Below are 25,366 nucleotides of genomic sequence, written 5' to 3' on the forward strand. Positions count from 1 at the left end.
GGTTATTTAAGACAGCTGGCTCCTCAAGCCAGGCGTATAGCTTGATGATAAATGCTTACCGACAACTTCCCTTGCTCGCTGGTCCCAGTCCCAGTTTAATTGACAGCCCTGGGGACCTGCAAAAAATAAATAGATGTTTCTTTGAAAGAATATCATGTCTCTGGATGCAAGAAGAAGATAAGAAATTATACACGCACACAGTTCATCAGTACTTCCTCGCTTGTGCAGTCCTTCAGGGAGGGATTCCTGTACGCATCTCCCCCAATCAAGTTCCCGATGCCTCTGAACCCTGTCTTGAGTTACGGTGTAGAATAAATCTCAGATGATTTTTTCTTCCTTTGCTTTGCCTTGTGGAAGGAACCATTTCTATGAATCAGTTAAGTTATAGTGCAGATTTCCCCCCCCCACTGAAGCTTAGTTCTTTCATGATAATTTTATTATTATTTTATTATTATTTGTATTATTTATTGCGATCTTATTCCTTTTTATTTTATTATTTTATTAATAATATTATTTTATTATTTGTTATTAATTTTTATTTTATTCTTTCATGATAATTCACCACCACCACCCCCGAGCTGATACTCCTTTCTGTCAAGAAGCTCTGTTCTTTGGAATAACAGTCATGCCTCAGTCTCTAGACCTGCATGTCAAGCATCTGCTACACATCCCGTTTTCATAGTTGGCGATAAAGACTCTGTGTGAAGAATAAATTGATTCAAACATCCCTTTAATTTTTGCATCAGAGAACTTGATCACTAAAATGGTTCTAATATATAAATCAAAAGGCAACATTCTGAGGAAACAAGCATTTCTTTAAAAGAGTTGACACTATACAGAATTTACCTTTATAGTTAATAAAAATGTAATAATGTTAGTGGTAGAATTATATGTATACATATATATATATATTTTTTTTTCTGTACTGGGGATGGAACCCAGGGGGCATTCTACCTCCGAGCTACACCCCCAGCCCTATTTTTTCTTCTTTATTTTGAAGCAGGGTCTCACTGAGTTGCAAAGGGCCTCACTAAGTAGCTGAGGCTGACAGCGAACCACAATCCTCCAGTCTCTGCCTCCCGAATGCTGGGATTACAAGCGTGCGCCGCCACGCCCGGCTCTTTGTTTTATTCCCATAGAAATCTGAAGTGTACATTATTATGACATTTGTTAATTTGAGGGGCTGGGCATTATTTATTTGCTATACTTTTAAATCCCAAATTATCTTAAAATGAAACAATAACAACATATACCCAACAAAATAACATTGTTTTTAACTTCATTCTAAGGTTCCACATAGGTCAGGGCAGAAGCGCAGTCAACCGTTATGAGGTTACCCCCATGGGCATTTGCATTTTTATTGTGAGCCTTGATAAACCTGTGGGTCTAACTTAACCATCTCACTTTGAATTCTCCTGAACTAAGTGTCGGTTTTAACAACTTGCAAATCACTACCTGCCACTTATATCTGTGTTAGTGTCACACAAGTGTTGGCTGTGTTTCAAGAACAGGTGTCTTCTAAACAGGAAAATTGAATTGTGGTATTCGTCTCAGCCAATACCAGCTTTGCTTGTAAAATGTTGCCATTAATAATTTGAACAGATGGCCTGCTTTCTGCCTCCGAATAGCCACAGGCATGCAACGTATTCAGAGGATTTCAGTAACTCTAGAAAGGAGACCTTCACCTGCTGAGAAAACTGCACTGGGGAATTTTTTTCTCATTTCTTATAGGATCTATACTGGTTTGAAAATGAAAATTTTGACTCCTTATCCTGTGAAAATAGACACAGTCTAGAAACCAAAGTCCTGTGTTTTCTGTAGCACAGTACCACCTCACAATCTTCTGGACTCGGTATAAAGTACTCACCTGCTGGGATTAATTTAGGACTAAGAAATCAGCAGAGGGAAGTTTGTGATGGGGCGGTGTAGAATGTGGGCACCCAAGTTTTTCTTTCCTCCGAAAGCCTCTGACCCTCACCCAGTTTACTCTCATTATACACTCAAGTTTTATAAACTTGGGACGTGTCTTTTTGAGTGCTGCAGATTAGAAGTGGGCAGAGGAACTGTTCAGTGGAGGGTTAGGATGGTTTGGTTCTTTTATACAAGAATTGAAGGTTCAAGATGTCAAGGGAAGCTGAACATTCTAAGAGTTAAGGAGGGGTAAAAGTGCGCATGCTCCTTTTTAATAGAGATTATTTTCGTTGAAGCCTGAATATCCTCATTATAATACAGCACAGTAACAGTGTGCTGGTAGTGTCGAGGACGTGGTGTTTTCTAGAATACCTACAGAATTAACTGACCGTGTTTTTTCATATCACTTTTTTGGTTTTGGTACTCGGGATTGAACCCAGAGGCACTTTTACTTCTGAGCTACACCCCCAGCCCTTTTCATTTATGAAACAAGGTTTTACTAAATTGCTGTGGCTGGCCTCAAACCTACCATTCTCCTGTCTCAGCCTCCCAGGTACAGGAATTACAGGCCTGCACCACCATCCTTGGCGACTACTATATACTTGTAATTGTATATATTTTTTTGTGTGTGTGGTACTGGGGGTGGAACCCAGGGGCCTTTCTACCTCTGGGCTATACTCCAAGACCTATTTTATATTTTACTTGGAAACAGGGTCTCACTAAAGTTGCTGAGAGCCTCACTAAGTAGCTAAGACTGGCGTCGAACCTGTGTGATCCTCCTGTCTCAGCCTCTCAAGCGCTGGGATTACAAGCGTGAGCCACCATGCCCAGCTAATTGTATATATTTTTTAAAAAAGCTTTTTTTTTGGTATCTAGAATTGAATCCGGGTATTCTACCTCTGAAGCATACTCCTGCCCTCAGCCCTGTTTATTTTTTGTTTTGAAACAGCGTTTAGCTGCCTTGCTGAGGCTGGTCTGGAGCCTTGGATCCTCCTGTCTCAGCCTCCCAAGTGCTAGGATTATGGGCATGTGCCACTACACCCAGATCCTAGCGCGTTAATAATCCTTTTAGTTTTGTTTCCGAGATCTTAACTACTTTGATGTGATTACCATATGCTAGCCGTGTACCAAAAGAGTGGACTAATTTGATTTTTGTGTGCAGAGAATCAATTCCTAAAGAATTTTGGAGGTTCTGCTTTTATTTTAAAAAATGTAAAGATTATAATATTTATTAATACATATTTAGGCTCTTAGTGTTTCCAATGTGGCAGCAAAATGGAGTCCTGTTCTAAAACCATATGATTTTGTGGCTTGTGTTTGTAATTTGTTTTAAGAGAGCCAATTTGTTTAAAGATATCAATTTCAGAACATATTTAGTATTCCCTGCAGTGTAGGAGGTTGGCCCCAACTTCTGCTGACCTTATAACATTACTTAGAAGTTGATCCTTTAAAAAAAAAACCCTAGATATAAGATTACATACTTGCCATTTATTTACTTCATAAAAATAAGACATAGAAAAATGGTCCAGTTATTTGGGGTTTAGATAAGTTTAAGAATGTCTCTGACTTATCTTCATAAGCTCTCCTGTGTTTTCTCAGGTTGTAAATCACACTGTTAATACTTCTTCAGGGAGACAGTATGTGGCCAAGTACAAAGAATCTGTCCCACATCTTGTCAGTCAGAGTCAGGTCTCAGTTTCTCTTGGCTGGCCCTGTGACTTCCAGGAAGTTATTTCACCTTCGGGGGCCTCTTTAAACTTCCTTTTGTATAAAATGGGAATGGTAGTGTGCCTTTCACAAGGTTGTCCTGGGAAATATAAGTGAACTTTATTTTTTTTAAATGAGACATTATATAAAGTATGAAGTTAATATTCCTTGATCATGCCCTTTCTCTTGCTGTTAGAAACAAAATTTTGGATTAGAAAATTGCTACCGTGTACTTTGGTTTCTAGTTGCTTTTTAGTAATGCAGTTTCCTTTTTTGTTTATTGTATGAGTCCTAGAGTGCATTTGTACAAGGCCTGGGCACATCTGTTTGAACAGAATTGGAGGAAGGTGTATGATGGTTGACTTAATAAATTTCTTTTGAGTACCTTGCTTGAGGTTTTTTTTTTTTTTTTTTTTTTTTTTTAAATTTTGCTAGAAAGCCCCCAGAGTAGATTTGAAACCCTTTCCTATAGAAATTAAAACTAAGGAAGTGGTTCCTCAGGGGCGTCAGTTGGAGGATCAACTTAGAAATTGCCTCTTTTATAAGAAGAGTGAGTGATCATTGTGTCTTTTCTCAGAATTTATTTGGTAGCTAAACACCTTTGAAATTTTAAGATCTTTTCATTTTACTGATAGAGAAATATTTCCTGACACCAAATGTTTGGTTCCTATATTCTGTGACTTGTCCTGGCTGGTAAATAGCCATTAATTATGAGGAGGCTGCCGTGGGAGAGGAAGAGAAGGTCCAGTATGTTTTAATGGGAACACACTGAATGTAGGTAGTTGTCTGCAGATGCCAGCGGGAAGCCTTTTACAGTAAGTGCCCTGGTCCTCAAGCTTCAGTTCTGTTTCCATGGCAACCACAGGGTCCAAGAGCGCCTGGCTCAATGGATTTACAGGAAGCAGAAAAACATTGCTATTCTAAATCAAGCTTTCTTTGCTGTAGAAAGGGGTCCTACCCTTCCTGTACGCCAGCCAACATTTACTGGGAACAAAGCAGCTATTTATGCTAATTGTATTCCTTGCCCAGGGTGAAGAAATGGGGGGAAGCCCCAGCCCCCACTTCCAGACCTGTGAATTTGTTTTTCTGGTGGTGGTTCTTAGCAGTTTGAAGTGTGTGTGTGTGTGTGTGTGTGTGTGTGTGTGTGTGTGTGTGTACGTGCTGCAGATCAGATTGAATTAAATTATTGAGTTCCTGGTCTTAAGCACACTAGGCAAGTACTCTACCACTAAGTGGTGTACTCCAGCCCTTCTTTGTTCATTTTAAAAGCAACTTTTATTCAAGAGATAAAAACTGATTTTTATAAAGGGGGGAGGGGAGGAGTGGGGAGTGTCTGGGTAATTTTAGTAACAATGAGGTTCATCTGCTGATTTGTTGATTGATAGCTTTCTAGTATCTAGCTGGGCAATCGGTTTAGAAATGTCCTGCACAGCAATAGAAATAAAGATAATGGCCCTGGCAGCTCTGACAGTTGTTCTTTATTTTATGTTAAAATTGGCTTTTATATTTTTTGACATCTTAAAAAATTGTGAGTCTGTAGGTTTCAGTATAGAAAAACTTTACAAGGTAGAATATGACTTGGATTCAAAATTAAGTGTAATTCTCTTTTGATGTTTTATGACATAATAATTTTTGAGAAAAATTCAATGATATCAATATAGTTCCATGATAAACGTATATAATTTTAGTTTCAAATATAGGCCATTTATTGAACTTCTGAGTTCCTTCAAATTTTAAGTAAGCAAGAAATAGTATTTTAACTATTCTGTAGAGGAGACAATGTTTTATTTATTTTAGGTGGTAGGGGTTGAACCAGGGGCATTCTACGTAGTTCTGAGCTACACCCCTGGCCCTTTTATTTTGAAACAAGGTCTTTCTAGGTTGCTGAGTCTTGCTATGCTGCTGAGGCTATCTTCAAACCTGTGATCCTCCTGTCTCACGTACTGAGATTATAGGCATGTACCATCATGCCCAACTAGAAGAAACAACCTGTAATGTTGAAAATTGAGCTAGGGAGTTTGCGAAGGAGGTAAACACCAGCCAGGTTATCAAAAGCTGCTGCTTTAATCAGACTTGCACCTTCGGGGCGAAGTCTGGTGGCCATGGGGGAAGGGACTGATGAGCCATGCATCTGGAGAGTGTTTTAAGCGGGGTGTGTGGGGGGGTTGGCTAACAGTGTGCAAACGTGGATTATTTTAGGACATCTGGACCCTCTGGATGCCTGGGGTCTCGTGACTCCTGGCTTCTCGCGATATCTCCGCTGCTGGCTTCCGGGGTTCCACCCACCACCTGTCCCCACTGTGGGGTCATGTGACCTATCTATCACAACCTTGTTGCTGAACTCTGATAATGAAAGCATTTCATTTCAGCATACAATATGCAATTCTCTTCTCTCAAAGTTTTTTAAAAGTTCTGATGTGTTTTATACTACTGCTATACATCATCATCCTATTATTTCTTCTATAGAATGTGGTCCTTTTTCCATGTGGCGGACATGTCAAGGTGCTAAGATTTTCACTTTTACTGCTTGTTTTCTATTTGAATTTTTTTTTTTCAGTACTGAGGATGGAACCCAGGGACATTGTATCTCTGCTGCACCCCCAGCCCTATTTTTTAGTCTTTATTTTTTTTAAATAAGGTCTCACTGAGTTGTAAAGGGCCTCGCTCAGTAGCTAAGGCTGTCCGCCAACCTCAATCCTTCCATCTCAGCCTTCCAAATGCTGGGATTACAAGCATGCACCACCACGCCCGGCTTCTTACTCTGTTTAAATTAGGTTAATGCCAATTTAAGCTACTCTCTCACTGAGACCCAAAGATGTTACTTTTGCAATTGAAACAAATAAAGCTTATGAAATATCTTGAGACCTTCTTTTAATTAGTATAACCTTGAGTCTCTGCATAGCATTAAATATCTGGGGAAAATTGCAAATTGCATTGTCTTGAATCTCTTCTACCAAAAGTTTGCAGTAGATTTCACAGTTAATTTTCCTCAAATCACCCTGAAATAATAATGAAAATTTAATTTTTGAAAGAGCTTGCATGATTTAAGATTCGTTTTTAGGCAATTACTTTTTAAGGTATGTAGGGCTAAAATTTAACCAGCCAAGTTTTTTGCTGAAAAGGAGCTATAGGATTTGACTAGTTTGGTCAGGGCGTTTATAGGTTATCTTGGTAAAGAAGACAGACGTCAAACCTGGGAACAGGGACTACACTGCATGTTAATGGGTTGACAGGAACTTGTAGGAAGAGTATGAGGTGGAGCCTTTAAAAGGGTTACCTGGAGGAAATAAGATCCTAGACATTTCAGTATGGTGCAAACCCCATTTGACAGAGCCTCTGCAATGTGATGGAATTACAGTGATACATAAGAGTGATCTGTGTGCACGCGTCTCAGTCTAGTGAGAGATGCAGACAAAAAACCAGGCAGTTGTCTCAGTGATGATGTCTGTGCTACATGAATTACAGCGTATTAAGGGAACAGCTGGGTTTGGAGGGGCATTGAAGATTTTGTTGACGACATATGAAGCTGAATCTTGAACAGAAGGATATCTCACTTAAAAATGAGTGGTCCTTTCTCCCTCCTTTCAGAAAAACTCAACTTTTTTGGAAGCAGTCTTTTAAAATATAAATTAGCTCTTTTTAGAAAATAAAGTACTTAGACTTTAGAATTCAGAGTTTAGCCACTAACTTCTTTTTAACTTTGGAAAGAGTAACACAAGATTTCCAGAGTTCCCATGGGTCAGAATGTTAGCTTTGCATTACTGTAACAAAATACCCTAGGTAGTCATTTTATAAAGAGAGAAGGGTTATTTAGGCTCATAGTTTTGGAGGGTTCTGTCCACGATCAGTTGGCTCTGTTGCTTTGGGCCTGTGGCAAAGCGGCACCACAAATGTATGGTGGAGTAAAACTGTTCACCTCAGGCCAAGAGTGAAAGAGAGAGAAAGGGCTGCAGTCTCCTTGAAGGGCATTCCCCCAAGGACCTAACGACCTCCGACCTCCCCCAAGGACCTAAAGACCTCCCCCAGGCCATGCCTTATGCAGGTTCCACTAATTCCTAATAGCACCAACATGGGAAACAATCCTTTAACAAATGGGTTTTGAGAGCCACTTAAGGTCACACACAGCCTCCTGTGGGTCAGAATATGTGTTAGAGAAGATTGTACTTCTGTGTCCCTTTACCTTTTTGCATACATATGTACGTACGTACATACATACATAGCATTTTTATTAGACCTCAAGCTTTTCACATATGGCTGTATATCTTTTAACAGAGACCAAACGGGGGGAAAAAAAGCGATTGTAGCAAGCTATTAAGAACTAGAAGAGAAGTTTATGGCTGGCACCTATTCACGCTGGGCTAATTAATCTGTCTACTGCATGATAGAAAAATTACTTTTGTAAATGCCCCATTCATTTGGAAACCATACTTGTGTTCCTGTAGGCACATTATTCCTCAGTTAGGTATTTCTCCATTAGATCTTGCTGATAGCTTTAATTTTGTACCTTAGCAGAAACATTACTTTACCCTGTTTGTAGATGGCTTTCTTGCACAATCCACATGACCATCCATTATTCCAAAAGAGCTTCTAGAAGAATTGATTGTTTCTTACATTAAAGATAGAATTTAGAGGAAACTGGGGTCTTCTAAACTAAAATTTTTCCTCTTATAAAGATGTTTTTTCATGTTTCTTTTATTTGAAATGGCCCTCTCAATATGCTGGCCTCAATTCTTGGTCCTCTTTCCTCATCCTCCTGAGTAGCTGGGAAAGTACAATTTTTTTTATTGTATTGGTTTTTCTTAGACTAATTTAGTGACCTGTCCCATATGTTAAAAGTTAATGATAAGAGGGACTAATATCATAATGTGTTAAAGAATATGGAATATGTTATAAAACATAAAGAATTGCCTGGGTGTCCAAATATATGAAGTCTCAAAGTTACTGAATATTTGATGAAATGCTATTCTCATCAGTTAATTCTTCTTTGTGTTTCTTTATTCCCATAGTAGTCAGTGTTCTGTTGTAGCATTTAGCCTTTTGTAACATTTTGAACTGTAATTAGCAGTTTTCCGGTTGATCGCCACCACTAGGCTGTGTGCTACTTGTATTTGGCCTATAGTATGTGCTTGATTAACACCAGAATGAATTACAGTAGTCAATCAATGTGTCTCCCACTGGTAAAAGAGAGTTATTTTAGCTTATATCAGACTGGGGGCACTTTATCAGATATTTCACTTTGAAAAGAATGGAATTGGGGTATTACTAGGAACAGTTAAAATATACAGTATATATTTGTGAAATTTAAGTTGGCAAATAGTGACTTCATTAAACTAAGGAAATCTAGAATTACACAGTTATCAACCACTAGGCTTATAGTTCTACTTATTTACATTATCCAAAGATGTTGATCCTCATTAATGTAGTGTGGGTGTGTGTATGTGTGTGTGTGTATGTGTGTGTGTGTGTGTAGATAGATAGATATACACCAGTGCTGTGCTTTGACATACTACATTTAATTAATTAATTAATTTATTTATTTATTTTTGCGGGTTTGGGGATGGGACCCAGGGGCATTTGACTTCCGAGCTTCACCCCCGGACCTATTTTTTATTCTTTATTTTGAAGCAGGGTCTCACTAAGTTGCGGAGGGCCTCAGTAAGTAGCTGAGGCTGTCCGCGAATCGCGATCCTCTGGTCTTGGCCTCCCGAATGCTGGGATTACAAGTGTGCGCCACCATGCCTGGCTGACATACTACATTTAAGTTAGGTTTCTCATCCTTTTTTTTTTTTTTTTTCCCCCAGTACTGGAGATTGAACCCAGGGTCATTCTACCTCTGACATATACCCCTGCCCCTATTTTTTTAATTAATTTTTAATTTTGAAACAAGGTCTTACTAAATTGTGGAGGTCCTCACTAAGTAGCTGAGGCTTGCTGTGAACCATGATCCTCCTGTCTCAGCCTCTCAAGTACTGGGATTACAAGTGTGTGCCACCACGCTTAGTTTTCTATTATTCATTTTGTGATGATTCTAAGGAGCTATTGATAGAATCTCTTCTTTAATGCATGCACATAAACATATTCAGATATATTACACACACTACATTTTGTATAGGATTTCTGAGAGCATAAGATGTTTTTTGCCTATGATTTTCTATAATTAGAGGCTATCAGTGGAATATATCTAATTTGTCAATGTTTTTATCTGGGGAAGTCTCTAATTTATTGATTGTGTGGGAGAGCATGTGCTTATTATTTTGTTAATACTTGCAGAAAGAATTTTTCATTAAGGTAAGTTTTGTTTCTTTTTTGAGGTCACAAACCAGGTGTGGTTTGGGAGGCTGAGACAGGAGGATCACAGATTTGAAGCCAGCAACAGCAATTTAGCAAGAAAATAAAAGTAAAAATTAAAATAAAAAGAGAAAGGGCTGGAGAGTGTAGCTCAGAGGTAGAATGCCCTTGGATTCAACCCCCAGTACTAAAGAAAATTTTTTTGAGGTCATAAATTAACGAAAATGAAGAGATGGCCCATACCAGCAGCATTCGTATTCTGTCACTTCATTGTTGGAGAGTAAACATAATTGGCTTATTGTCAGTTTTACAGATAGAGAAACCAAGCCTCCGAGGGCTTAAGTGTTCTGCCCAGGGTGTGTGTGTGTGTGTGTGTGTGTGTGTGTGTGTGTGTGTGCGCCCGTCCCTCAGCAGTGTGGAGCTTTGCTCCCAGCAGAAGCCTGTGCTTAGCTAATGCTTACTGGCTGGGAGGTTCCCAAAATGGGTGATATGGGGGAGGATTTGGAGAGGGATGCTGGGATGAAATATAGGGATATGATGGGACACAAAATTTGTTGCTGCATTTTTCTTTTTATTCACTTAAAGAAGTTAGATGGGAAGGGCACTGAGTAATTTTCTTTTTTCTTAAAAGGGGGTGGTAAGCTTGGGAACTCCTGGTAGTAACATCACAAGCGAGTTTCCTATACAATGAAAGTGGAAATAGAACTGGAATCTGCTCATCCCCTTCCATTGAATCAGGTTTTTTTGTTTGTTTGTTTGGTTGGTTGGTTGGTTGGTTGGTTGTTTTTGAATTTTTGGTGGTACTGGGGATTAAATCTAGGGTTGTCCTATCTCCAAGCTACACCCCCAGTCTTATTTTAATTTTCGTTTTGAAATAAAGTCTCACTAGGTGGTTGAGATTCTCTCTAGATTGCCTAGAGTCTTGGTAAGTTGGCAAGGCTGCTCTTGGACTTGCAGTCCTCCTGTCTCAGCCTCCCTAGCTCTGGGTTTATATATAGGCGTGAGCCATCATGCCCGCCTGCAATCATTTTTCATTCACCTTTAATCGTGCTTACCACTTTGCACTGCTGTTTACAGTTTAGTTAAGCATAGTAATGGCCATCTACAGGAGTCTGTGAACATTGTGAGAACAGAGACGTGTATTTTAAACCAGCAGTGGTAGAGGGAAAGCAGTCCCCACTTTTCCTCATCTGCTCCTCGTGCATGCAGTCTGTGGTTTTTTGTTTGTTTGTTTTTGTTCTCCCTCACTGCAAGCTTAATAGGAGCTACAAAAGATCGGGGGTGGGGGGGTGATGCTCCACCCCGGCCCATCAAACATGTCAGCTGGTCCCAGGCCCTGTGGGAAAGGCCGGTCCGGTTCCACATCACATCCCGGCAGCAAAGCAGGACAAAGTACAAAAGAGGCGTTGTTCCGTGGCCGCCCACTGCAGCCCGCTCTGTGTAGTCTAGTTTTTCTATCATCCCTGTTCACATTGGCTTTCATCTCTTAGCTGGTTACGTGCAACGCCCTGAAACAACAATTCTAGCATGAAAGGTTTGGGTTTTTCTAAAGCACTATCCAGCCTTTTTCTAGTTTTAGAACTGAGCTTGTCTTGTGTCCCTTGTTTGTTCTTTATGCCTGCAGCACACCAGGCTCCTCTCCTTGCACCCTGCCTGCCACAGGGACTGCAGTTTTGCACCTTCTCTTCCTCAACCTGCTGGACCGCCTCCCCCAGCCTCAGCTGATGGCTTGGCTTCCCCATTCTCAGTGAAGGAGGCAGCGATCTTACAACCTCTGCCTCAAAAATTAAAGTAAAAAAAAACAAGGACCAAAGCGAATGTCCGTCCCCAGCTGCAGGTACCAACCTCCTGCTTCCTTCACTGATGAAGACTGGTCACCCAAGTCTCCGCATGTGCCCTGACCATCGCCTCTCACCGGGGGACACAGCCCCAGCAAGTCTGTCTCCCTGGGTTCAACCCTCAGTACCACAAAAAAAAAAAAAAAAAAAAAAATGAGAGAGAGAGAGAAAGAAAGAAAGTCGATTATGGGTGTTGGGGATCAGGAAAGGGGGTTGTAGGAAGTGACTGCTAATGGGCTTGGGTTTCTTTCTGGAGAAGTGAAAATGTTCAACTTGAAAATTCGTTTAATTTTGCTAGCTTTTAATTTAGCTTTCATTGTGTGTGTGGTGGTGGTTGCACAACTCTGAATATATTCAAAAACCTTGAATGGGTGAGTCAGATGGCATGTGAATCATATCTCAATAAAGTTGTTACCAAGACACCACTTACTACCATGCAGGTGGAAACCCCAGAGTTGTAAGGTGTTGAGGAGGGAGGAGAAGTAGCAACGGCGAGGCTGAGGGCGCGGTGGGTGTGCCCAGGAAGGAGCATTGGTGTCTCAGGAAGGAGCCACTGAAGGGTGTGGGTGGTGTGTGGACTCCTTGGTGCCTGAGAGAGACCCAGTACACTAGCCCCAGGGACCCAATAATGGCTGGTCTAGGGAGCAGCAGGCAACAGGAGGATGGACAATATGGTGGCAGTGGGATAAGTCCATACAAGAGAGGCCTGGGAACCAAGGAGTGAAAGTGGAAACGCTTGGGAGCCATGTGGGAAGTAGAGAGGACCAGATGTGAGGACCTGTGAAGAAAGGAGACGACTCCCAGGATTCTGGCCCAGATGCAGGGCACATGCTGTTTGTCCCTGAGCCCCGGAGAGGATGGTCATAACCAGACTGTGAGAAAGACCATTCTTCTTGAGAGCCTGACACTGGCCTGTGCTGAGTTTTCATGAAGTACACAGCCAGAAGTTGCTTGATGAGAACTGCAAGAAATGAGCAATATTCTTGTTCTGCACAGTCAAGTTTTTGGCATTAAAAAAAAGTTATCAGGCTGGGCATGGTGGTGCACGCTTGTAATCCCAGCATTCGGGAGGCTGAGACAGGAGGATTGTGGTTCACAGCCAGCCTCAGCTACTTAGACCCTTTGCAACTCAGTGAGACCCTGTTTCAAAATAAGGAATAAAAAATAGGGCTGAGGGTGTAACTTGGAGGTAAAATGCCCCTGGGTTCCATCCCTAGTACCGCAAAAAAAAAAAAAAAAAAAAAAAAAGTCATCATTGGGATCATTTAATTTCTGAGGGCTGAGTCGTCTCCATTGTATTGATCTCACTGTATTCTCTCTGCGGTTTTGTTTTCCGACTCTGTAGTGAGATAATTTCCACCCAATAAAATGCTAGTGATCAGGAAAGACATAAGGAATTATTGAGACTGTTCAGTCCTTCCAAGTCCTAGAGCAATATTTTAAAACTTTATTGTTGGGAATGCAGTACTTTTTAAAGAAGAAATCTTGTACAACCCGTTGGACAGGTGAAAGTAGAGCTGATTTGTGTCCAGAGACCTGGAAGATGGTTTTAATGGTCACCTCTGGGATGAATGGATTGTGTTCCCTGGGATATATCCAGGTTTTGTGGGATCTGAAGCTGATAGCCTATAGAGGGATACAGGGCACTGGGGAGCTCTGAAAGGCAAGTTTCATTAGCTTCATGGCAAACCCTTATCTGATCATGATGACAATGATGGTAGGAATGACTGTTAACTTGTCAAGCACAGTATGTACCAGGCATAATTCTGAACAGTGTTTATGTATTAATCCTCAAAACAACCCAAGGCACTGTACCGAGGTACAAGGTAATCATGCCCAAAGCCACGTGGCTGGGAAGTGGAATTGTTGGGAGGGAGGAATGGCAGAGAAGGCAGAGGCCTCCACCAGCCCCAGCTTTGCCACCACCGGCGGTAGGATCATGGAAAAAGACCACTTACCCTTGCACATACGTCTTGACTTCACCTGTTAAACAGGGGTATGGATGTCTGCTGGAACTACTCCTTCTGTCACTCTGAGGTCTAAAGGAAGTGTGTGGATGTGTTTTGTAAAACCGAGTGCTTGGGAATGCGATGTGTTGGCCAGCAGCGATCTGTCCCATTACTGTTATTAGGCAGGGAACTTGAAAATGCATTTAATTTTTCTGACTTTTCATTTCATTCCCAATGTATCTAATTTCTTGGTTGTGATTTTTTTTTCCAGGTTACTTGTCTTCAAGACTTTTTTGGTGACGATGATGTTTTTATTGCATGTGGACCTGAAAAATTCCGTTATGCTCAGGATGACTTTGTCTTGGATCACAGTGGTAAGGCAGTTGACCGTTTTTTTAATCCTTGGAATGAGGGCTTGGGATTAATTACTTGGTTCATGTTAAGAGGTCGGGTCTGTTGAAGAAAGATGAAAGGTGGCCCTCATTTGTAGTCCCAGTTACTTGGGAGGCTGAGGCAGGAAAATGGCTTGAGTTCAAGGCCAGCGTGGGCAACGCAGGGAGACTCTGTCTCAAAACACAAACAGACAAACAAGGAAAAAATATATAAAAATATAATTACTAAACTGTTAATGATATTGATCTGAAGTTTCTTTTGACCTTATTGTTCTGTTTGCAACTTTTTGAAAAACAGTAACAAGCATTGTGTATGTATTCAGGAAAAAAAAAACAAAAACGCTATTTCATGGATGTGATAAAAAAAAAATGCCCTTTTCTTGATTTTAGTCAATATATGAGGTTTTCAACTAAGATCAATGATCTCAGTCATTTCAGATGTTATTAATTATAGGAATATAGCTTTACTCTATTCCCTTAATTACTTTAAAAACTCTTTAGCAGTAATGATCATTTAGCTGGTAGTAAAGTGAGGTAAAATCAAAAATACCATTTCACAGAGAAGAGAGATCTTAGAAATATGGTTGGTCTTGCTCTTTTGTAAGTGAGAAAAGTTGGCTCTTACAAAAAAGTACATGAATGATAAATGAGTTCTACTTGAAGTGGTTGTGATATATATATATGTATATATATATATACATACACATACATACACATACATACATGTTTTTTGTGTGTTTGTGTGGTACTGGGGATGGAACCTAGGGACCTTCTACCTCTGACTACACCCCCAGACCTATTTTATATTTTGTTTGGAAACAAGATTTCACTAATTTGCTGAGAGCCTCACTTAGGTAGCCGAGGCTGGCTTCGAATCTGCGCGATCCTCCTGTCTCAGCCTCCCAAGAACTGGGGTTACAAGTGTGTGCTACCAGGCCCTGCTTATATATGTCTTTTAAAATTTGAGCTGATACAGCTATGATATTAAACTCTCTGTGTCATTCTTTCTTGTTACAGTGGGTCAGTCACCTCTGTGTTTGTAGTTTACTCTTTTTGTTTTCTTTTTTTTCTTCTGCCAGATTTCTTTGGGGGCTTCTATCTTGTATTATTCTATTGGAGTGGTCCTGCTTTAGGCTGCTAGTACCATTGGGAAGTCCTTAATTGTAGATATTTTCCATTGTGTTACACGTGCTACGGTTCTCACTCTATCATTTCTGAGATTAAGGTTAAAATATGTATTTACCTATCAACTGCATTTTGCATCTTTTTACATTGTGTGTATGTGTATGTGTATGTGCACACACATGTTCATGCACATGCATGAACATGTGTTTGTGTTTTGGGGTTTTGAACCCAGGAGCATTCTACCTCAGCACTATACCTGCAGCCCTTTTTTATTTTTTAGTTTGAAACAGGGTCTCACTTAAACCTGTGATCCTTCCATCTTAGCCTCCTAAGTACTGGGATTATAGGCCTGTACCGCCATGCCCAGCTACTTTACATCTTTTACTTTAGCTTTGGTTTCAAAATATTTCTTTGTTGCCCATAGAAGTCATTTTAAAAGTTGAAACACTGGTGAAGCTGGGCGTGGTGGGGCATGCTTGTAATCCCAGTACTCGACAGGCTGAGACAGGAGGATCACCGGTTCGCAGCCAGCCTAAGCTACTTAGTAAGACTCTATTTCAAAATAAAGAATAAAAAAATAGGCCTGGGAGTGTAGCTCATAGGCAGAATGCTCCTGGGTTCCATCCCCTTTCCCAAAAAACAGTTGAAACACTGAAGCTAAATGACATATTCTAAGGTAAAAATGTTATTTGGATAATTATAACAATTCTAAAAATGTTAAGCACCTATTACCCATATACAGATTGTACTTAGTACCTAAAGTGTATGTTATAAATTTACCTAAGCCATTTGGATCATTCATAGTTTTTTTTTGCTGGTGACCATTAATGAGCTTCAATAGTTAGATGTAGATAAGAACTATTGATGTTTTTCCCTCAATTTTTAGGTACTTAATGTTCTACAAAATGGGGATAATAATGGCTGTTTCACTACACTTAGTGAGGATTAAATGAATTGATATGTCATGGTGGTTGGGGTATCCATCCCATAGTAAGTAGTGCCTACAGCTATCTCAGACTTAATTCTACCACAAGTACATTTTAGGAGAAAAGGATATTTTTAAAATCAGTTCTTTAACTTGTCTTCCTTCCTTCCTTCCTTCCTTCCTTCCTTCCTTCCTTCCTACCTACCTTCCTTCCTTCCTACCTTCCTTCCTGCTTTCTTGCTTTTTCCCGGTGGTGGTGGTACTGAGGATGGAACCCAGGGGCATTCTACCTCTGAGCTATACCCTTAGCTCTATTTTATTTATTTATTTTTTTAATTTTGAAACAGGGTCTCACTAGGCTACGAATGGCCTCACTAAATTGCTAAGGCTGGCTTTAAACCTGCCATCCCCTGTCCAGGCCTCCCAAGTATTGGGATTACAGGCCCTCATCACCATGCTTAATTTAATTTGTAATCTATCCCAACTCTATCCTTTTAGGTTTCTGGCACCATCTTGCATTAAAGATCCACTAAAAAAAATCTGTTGAATTCAGCTACCCTGATTTAGGTAACAATTCCTCTCTGAAGAGCTGGATATGGAACTGGCTCTGGTTTCTACAGGGAAGATGTAGTTCTGAAGCTCCAAGTCACTGACTCTCTATTTACACACCCTGCACCAGAAAGAGTGATATTTACCTTTAAAATGTTTCTAACTGGGGCCCACACTACACTGTCAACAGTGAAATACTTTTTAACACCCATAATGCCCAGTAATAAGCAGAAGTTACTATGGTTCCCAGCTTGTAAGGTTTTGATTAGAGTCTTTCAAATGCTAAGTAGCCTCCCCTGTGTGAGCTTTCCTGATTGGTGTACTTCACATGTTAATTTATTGCCCCGAGGGTATAGATTAAGACTAAAGCACATTTTAATCTTTCTGCATAAATGGTAGAATTTTAAAGTAAATTACAGACAATATGTTATCTAATTTAACCTTTGTAATAAGCCTTTGGAGCAGATTTTATTCTTAACCCCAATCTGTAAAGAAAAGTCGGGGGGGGGGGGTGTCTTAGAACATAATCAGGCTCCTCCAGTTATCAAATGCAGAATCTATAATTCACCCCAAATCTATAGGAGTCCAAAACTCATGCACATAATTATTCAAGTTAGAATTATTTTAGCTGTCATTAATTCTGATACTCTCAATACTTTTATTTGGCGATTTATAGAAAAACTAGGGTTATTCTTCAGAGCTATTTTCCTCATTTTTGAAGCTGTGTACTTTGGGGAAATGGACCATAAGACAGTAAGGGTCCTTAAGTTAGAGTTCCATATCCTTCCAAAATAAGATTACCAAGGAATTGGAGAGGGCAATAAAATTGTAGTCTTTCTCTGTCAATGCTATGGATTAAAAAGAAAGTTGCAGGGGCATGGATTACCTGTGGATGCTTCTGTGTATCAAGTTAGGACACTGGGATTTCATGTTCATTAAGAACGCATCAGAGTGATGAGGCGGTGTTACCAGATGTGTGGCCCCATTGAAGATGACCTCTGGTGTTCTTCAGGGACCATTGCTTTGTACATTAATGTTTTTTATAGGGCTGAGGGTGTAGCTCAATGGTATAATACTTAGCCTAGCAAGCATAAAGATCGGGGTTCCATCCCCAGCTGTGTGCCAAATTAAGTAAATAATAAAAGAGGGCGTAACAAAATAGTTGTGGGCAGTAAACTGTAGTCACTATAGTGTGCCTTTGTTCAGTATTAAAACGCGCTTCATTTAATGCACTTTGGCTCCTTTTAGAATGCCGCGTCCTGAAGTCATCTTATTCTCGATCCTCAGCTGTTAAATACTCTGGATACAAAAGCCCTGGGCCCTCTCGTCGGAGCAAGTCACCAGCTTCAGGTAGTTGATGGAAAGGCGACGGGTGGTCCTGGAAGGGACAGGCTCTTCTCCTTCGTTTTATTAAATGTTTACGAGCTGGTAGTCTTCACCAGGCTTCTGTGCAGCCAGGTTCCAGAGGAGCATATAGATGATACGATTTTTAAAACCAAAAAGTTAAATATGCTTTCCAAGGTTGTAATTCTCCTGAGAGACTTGCATGTTTTTGTGGATACATTTTCTCAGGACTAGCTTAATTATCTTAAGTCTTCTGGTACTTATGTGGAAGTATTTCATATTTTGACCACTGTATACTGCATTTAGAGTTTTGTGGATGTTTATTTTCTTAAACATTAATGCTTAATGTTGTAAAACACAGACTCATAGTCTACACAGAAATATATTTACCTGCCGGGCGTGGTGATGCACGCTTGTAATCCCCGCTCTTGGGAGGCTGAGACAGGAGGATCGCACAGGTCTGAAGCCAGCCTCAGCTACTTAGTGAGGCTCTCAGCAAGTTAGTGAGACCCTGTTTCCAAATAAAATATAAAATAGGTCTGTGAGTATAGCCCAGAGGTAGAAAACCCCTGGGTTCCACCCCCAGTACCACCAAAAAAAAAAAAAAAAAGAAAGAAATATACTTACTTGATTAATTTTTACTGGCATTTCTTCACCATGCAATGATTATTATTGGAAAGTATACTTACTGAACACTCAGACCTGCCTGTTAATTCACTTTCTTTAAGCCCTAATCATATAGCTTCTTCATGGTTTGAATGATTCTGGTATTTGTAATATAACCCCCTAAATATCTCAATATATTGACTCTATGGGCTTAGTAGAGTGGTTAAGAATAATTTCTAATTCCATAATGAATTGTGAAGAAAAATATGACTTATCAGTCGGAAAATCTAGAACATGTAAAAGTAGTATCAGTAAAAACCATCTCGGGCATTGGTCTTTTCTATAAGGACTTAGTAGACTTCTCGCCAGTTCCCTTCAGCACCTACCTGTCTTAGGGCGGGCTGCTTCACCTCTTGTACACGTTTAGCTGCTGCTAACTGCTCTCCTTACTGTCTCCTCTCCTCGCGTATATGCATGTGTACAGTAAAGAGGGGTGGCCCCTACTCCGGTGCCTACTCTGCAGCCAGATCCGCAGGTGAGCCTCGATCGCCAAGGCCATGTCATCTGCTGGCTTTCTGCTTTTGTCTTTTGCTACGTCTCTGCTTTCCTTTGCTCCATTTCCACGAATGTATCTGGCTTATTCTAGCATCCATCTGGCACTGTAAAGCGCTCCCCGCGTGTAGGACGCTTCAGCCTCCGTGTTCACCAGTTACCAGGGATCACCAAGTGCCTGTCGGTGTGCACGGTCAAGAGAGTGTGTGGTCTTGATTTTGGAAACATTTTCTATTACTGAAAGAGGCTAAAGTTTGTTGGTTTTACAAAAATTGCCATAAATGCAATTGTGCCTTTCTACTCTCAGCCCCTGCCTCCATCCTGGGGCTAAGAGTTCAAAGTACTTTATGGTAGTATACAGTAAAGTAGCTTTATGAGGTGTTTCCTGTATGTATAAGGAGACAGCAATGTAATCTTTTCAGTTGACAAAGAATTATTTTCAGAAAATTATAAGCTCAAACACTCTCTCTCTATAACAATTGGCACTGAGTATTTTTAACCAAAGATATCTCTCTGACGTTGACCTTATTCTAAGATACATTGGATGTGTGGAGACTATCTTAAAACTCAGAAGGCTAATATAATATTAGTTGAATTTGGGCAAGTTATATGGCAGATGTAGATTTTTTATGGTCAGATTACTGGATTTGGTTTTTAGTGATAGGTTTACTGATACTTATCACATCTATAAAATAATTAAATAAAAGTAGAATGGTTCAACAGTCTAAAGAGGAAAATTAACATCCTCAATTAGAAAAGACTCACTGCTACATTTGCCCTACAGACCTGCTGCTTCATGGCTGAACCTAATCCATGCAGAAGCAATTCTTTTGACTTGTATTTGCAGTTCTTAAAAAGTGATAAAGAAAACTATAACACCTCCAGTATGTAAAAATTTCAACTGAATCTATATTTAGGTAGAGTCAGCCTAAATTCATAAGTGAAAGTTGGGAGATTTTATAGTGACATTCCAGAGGGCAAATGTTCTTTATAAGAAGTTAATTCAAGCCAGGCTTGGTGGCGCATGTTTGTAATCCCAGCATTTGGGAGGCTGAGACCTGGAGGATCGCGGTTCACGGACAGCCTCAGCTACTTAGTGAGGCCCTCTGCAACTCACAACTCAGTGAGACCCGGTTTCAAAATAAAAAATAAAAAATAGGGCAGGGGTGTAGCTTAGAGGTCAAATGCCCCTGGGTTTTATCCCCAGACCCTCAAAAAAAAAAAAATTCAAAGTATATCCAGCACCTCTTGCAGTTATAGGAAACTGGAACCCTGAGTCACCTGCTGGTACGTCACTGGGATTCTGCAGAGAGCTTCTATGTTTGTCTATATAGTGTTTTCTCCCGGGTGTTTATCACCAAGAGGGAGAGAGCTTTGTATCATTAGATGCCAAAGTACTGGGAGTGGGATTACTTGCTTTTTCAGACTTCTGTAGCTGTAGTATACCTGTTATTTTTTAACATTCCAAAGTAATGGGCCCAACTATTTGGGAAGCTGAGTCAAGAGACTCTCTTGAGCCCACGAGTTTGGGCAGCTTAGCAAGAACTTGTTTACATCTATCCATCCATCCATCCATCCAATAATAACAGCAATGACAGGGACAATTGGAATTTCAAATGTAGCTAGTAACTTTGTAAACATGATACTGCAACAGAAATACTGCTTTGAGGGAAATCTGGTCTGGGGATTCCTTCACCAAAGCCCTATCAGGATAGCCGAGATTGTATGAGATAAACACATAGGTATTAATCTGGATAACAAATAGTTAAATAGTCCCCATAATTCAGGTCTTGAAAATTCTTGTTTTAGGCTTCTAGCTTATGGATTTTTCTTTCACCCTACCAAAAGAAAGAATATTCTAAGCAGATGAATAAACAGAAGAGCCCTCCAAGCTGATCTCTGACTTTATAATTGAGGGGGATAAAAGTGGAGGGAAGAAAGCCAAAATTATGGTGGGAAGATAGGAGCACTGTTTAGATGCTGGCGGGTCATCGCAGGTCCGTCAGTGGGGCAGCAGCGCTGATGGGGAGAAGGTTCCACCCGGTGCTGTCCAAGGTCCCATCCAACCTCCCCAGCTCTACAGAGAACTATGAAGGTAAATCAGATTAAAGACTTCAGAAGCTTCCAAATGCTTGGAAATGGAGGGTAACTAGTATCTATTAGGATGAGAATTATTTTGGAAAAAATATGTAAATGTAGTTTTTGACATGGAGTAAATCCCTGGCAGTGAGTTTTGTTAAGAAGTTATGCTTAGCCAGGCGTGGTGGCGCACTCTTGTAATCCCCGCGCTTGAGAGGTGGAGACAGGAGGATAGCACAGGTTCGAAGCCAGCCGCACTGGTTTAAGAGACCCTGTTTCCAAATTTTAAAAAAATATAAAATAGGTCTGGGAGTGTAGCCCGGAGGTAGAAGGCCTTCCAGGAACCCCAGTACAACCAAAAAAAAAAAAAAAAAGACAAAAGAAAAAAAGAAATTATGCTTAGGTGTGGGTTGTATTTTGAGAGAGACCTCTCTTGCTACAAAGACAGCCAGGTGAGTATAGCATGTACAAGACCCTAGGTTCAACCCCCAGTACTTGGGGGGGTTGTGAAATTAAATCTCAGCTCACAGCAAGCTTTATTAGTTTATTGTCCATAATAATCTCTATTTTATATAAATCCCCTCGAAAAAAATTTAGAAGCTATTTTTTTTTTTAGAGTAGTTTTAGGTTCACAGCAAAATTGAGCAGAAGGTACTGGCTTCCTAAGCATCAACATAACACACACACACACACACACACACAGGCTTACTGTGCACTAACATCGCACACACACACACACACATATATAGGCGTAGCCTCCTCTGTTATCAGTCTCCCCAACCAGACTGGTAGGTACCAGTTTACCAGTAACACATCACATGTTGCAGTCAACACATCCTTATCACACAAGGTCCATAGCTTGCGTTAGGTTTCACACTTGATGTTATTTTAATTGAGGAATAACAAGGGCTATTGGATTCACCCTCCCCTCCTTTGTAGCACCAGGGACTGAACCCAGGTATGCTCGACCGCTGAGATACATCCCTAGTCTCTCTCATTTACATTTTAAGTTTTGGAACAGTCTTACTCAGTTGTTAAGGCTGGCCCCAAACCTGTGATTATCCTCTGCCTCAGCCTCCCCGATAGCTGGGATTACAAGTGTGTAAACACTAAATACTCTTCAATGTGTCCAGTTGTTTATTTCTCTGTGTTGTACTTTTTATTCTAAGTACTATGTATATTTGTTAAGAAAATCTAGATAACTAAATGAGTAGTTTAGAATTAGAAAAAGTGAAGTTTGGACGTTTAAAACTAACCAAAAATATGCCATTTTTGGTTTACTGAAAGTTTTGTAAGTGAACAATAAAATAAAAAATATACTTTCATAAATATAGGTATTCCTGTTTAGAGATGCTTCATCTAATTATTAAGGTTTGGTTTCTTTTTTTTTTTTTTTTTTTTTTTTTTGCGGTACTAGGGATTTAACCCAGGGGCATTCTGCCTCCAAGCTACACCCCCAGCCCTATTTTTTATTCTTTACTTTGAAACAGGGTCTCACTGAGTTGCAGAGGGCCTCACTAAGTAGCTGAGGTTGTCTGCAAACCACGATCCTCCTGTCTCAGCCTCCCAAATGCTGGGATGACAAGCGTGAGACACCACACTTGGCTTAATTATAAGTATTTTTGATCCTGAATTCCTATCTCTATTCAAGGACTGTTACTCTTTTTTGTTTTGTTTCCTTTTTTTGGGGGTACTCTGTACTCACTTCTGAATACCTATTCAGGACTTTTACTTCTGCATTTGGCTCTTGTACTTAAGAGTAGTATCTAAAATAAATCTTGTAGCCAGATGTAGTGGCACACGCCTGTAATCCCTTGGGAGGCTGAGTCAGGAGGATCACAGGTTTGAAGCCATCCTCAGCAACTCAGTAAGACCCTGTTTCAAAAATAAAAAAATAAAAATAGGGCTGGGGTTGTAGCTTAGCAGTAGAATGCACATGGGTTCAATCCTTAGTACCATGAAAAATTAAAATAATTCTATATACTCCCAAATATATGTATGTATATATTTTAAAGGCAGATGGGCTTTGTTTTTCTTTCCATAAAGATGAATGGTAGTTTTCTACTTTGGGCAGAAGCTTTGGAGTTTGATACTAAAAAGGGTTACAAATATTATTTAAAAAAAAAAGTTCTAGATGTTAGCTTCTAGCCTCATGAAATCACTGCACAGGTAGGTTTGGGCCATACAGTTAAGAATGTTCATGAATGGTGCTGAGATGTTTGACCAGCATTCTGTAGCACAGAACCTGAACCTGTGAATTAAGTTTCCCTTCTAATCAGTCTTCCTGGCATAGGATTTAAATCAAGATTTCTGCCAAAGAAGTGTATGGAAGTTTGGAGCGGGCATAGAGAAAACAACCAAGATTTGCTAACTAGCAGGAAAATTAAACTGTGAAGAGAAGAAAATGAAAAGAATTAGAACTAACTAGCCTAGATAAAAAAGAAAGTTGAAAATGTTTTATGGCCTCAAAAGAACATGTTGCAAAAAAAAAAAAAAACAGTAATTTTTCCTTTCCACTAAGAATATACTTAGAGGGTGGGCAGGGGGCAGCTTAGTGGCACCACATGTGTTTTGCATAGGTGAGGCCTTGGTTTCAATACCAAACACCCCCAACCAAAAATACAAAAAGGGTATGCTTGGCAAACATGTTTGGGTTGAGGCGGAATTGATTGGGCAAAACCATATGAAGTTCTTGGAATTGCTCAGGGTGGTGGTACACAACCCAAGACAAGAGATGGGGATTGGAGGTTATGGGACAGCCTTCCTAGTAAATTATTGCAGTGTTATAATAGCCAGTCTTATGTCTGTCTTTCCTGGCAGGCAAGATATATGTGCAAGTTCTCACTCACATCTGGACTGCATAATGTCTTCTATATTTGTTTATATCACTGCTGGGAAACTTACTGAAGATGATTCTAGTTTCACTCCTGGTCTGATTTATTTATTTATTTATTTATTTATTTATTTATTTATTTATTTATCTATGTCCGTAATGCAGTAAGATGCATTGCTTTTGCTTCTTTGCTGAGTTGCCATCTGCTTTGAGCTGTGAGTGAATCGAGGCTTCATGGGCGCGCTGTGGTGCATGTGACTCTGTTTTTACACGATCTGCTCGGTTTGGGTTTTCATGATCTCTTTCTTCTTTGGTTTCTCGTGATCAGTCAACGGAACGCCCAGCAGCCAGCTTTCCACCCCGAAATCTACAAAATCCTCCAGCTCCTCCCCAACCAGCCCAGGAAGCTTCAGAGGATTAAAGGTATGGAATAGGATATGCAGCGCGTTGTGTGATTTTTGTTATTTTGAGGTATGTAGTTTAACCATTTAACTTGCTTAGGGGCTTGTGTGTAATAATAAAAAGAAAAGCGTAGGATTTGGAGCCAGGCCGACCGGCTTCGAGTGCTCTGCCCTGTTGTGGTTTTGTCCAACTGTCTTTGCTCTTGTCAGCTGAGTGCTCTGATCTGAGAGTTCTCGTTTTATTTACTTATTTTATTATTATTATTATTTTTTTATTATTATTATTATTATTTTCAGTACTGGGATTGGAACCCAGGGGCATTCTACCTCTGTGCTACATGCCCAGCCCTATTTTTTTTTCTTTATTTTGAAACAGCGTCTCACTAAGTTGCAAAGGGCCTCACTAAGTAGCTGAGGCTGTCTGCCAACCACGATCCTCCTGTCTCAGCCTCCTGAATGCTGGGGTGACAAGCGCACCCACCGCGACCGGCTGGGAGTTGATTTTAATGGGAATCAAAGGCTGTGGTTAGGGTGAGTAATGTGTTCAGGTACAATAAATACTTTTCCAGTTATTATCAAAGTAATTTGCAATGGCAAGGCCTTGGAGCACATTATATTTCTTTTTAAATCTTATACTGAATCATGATTTTAATATGGCAAACATAATGACTTTGTTGAAGTCTAAAATAGTGAAATATGATATAACATTTAAACCCACAAATGAGCTGGGAGGCAGACAGGAGGATCGCACAGGTTCGAAGCCAGCTGCGCTGGCTTAAGAGACCCTATTTCCAAATAAAAAGAAAAAAGAAAAACATTAAACCCACAAATGGAAGCCGGGCGTGGTGGCACACGCTTGTAATCCCC

The 25,366-nt window shown here is 40.2% G+C and overlaps 1 protein-coding gene across 1 annotated transcript in view; it reads left to right on the top strand.

Annotated features, from left to right (window-relative positions):
• The window catches only part of DCLK2 (doublecortin like kinase 2), a gene marked incomplete at both ends in the record, with an annotated part of 153,542 nt that overhangs the window by 77,190 nt on the left and 50,986 nt on the right, over nucleotides 1-25,366 (top strand). Inside the window, 4 exons of the mRNA XM_080697721.1 lie at nucleotides 13,965-14,067; nucleotides 17,933-18,034; nucleotides 19,119-19,169; nucleotides 24,427-24,521. Coding sequence (XP_080553847.1) covers nucleotides 13,965-14,067; nucleotides 17,933-18,034; nucleotides 19,119-19,169; nucleotides 24,427-24,521 — 351 coding nt within the window. The remainder of the gene's footprint in view (nucleotides 1-13,964; nucleotides 14,068-17,932; nucleotides 18,035-19,118; nucleotides 19,170-24,426; nucleotides 24,522-25,366) is intronic.

This window comes from Muscardinus avellanarius (assembly GCF_963383645.1).
Source record: "Muscardinus avellanarius genome assembly, chromosome: 6".
NCBI classification, from domain to species: Eukaryota; Metazoa; Chordata; class Mammalia; order Rodentia; family Gliridae; genus Muscardinus; species Muscardinus avellanarius.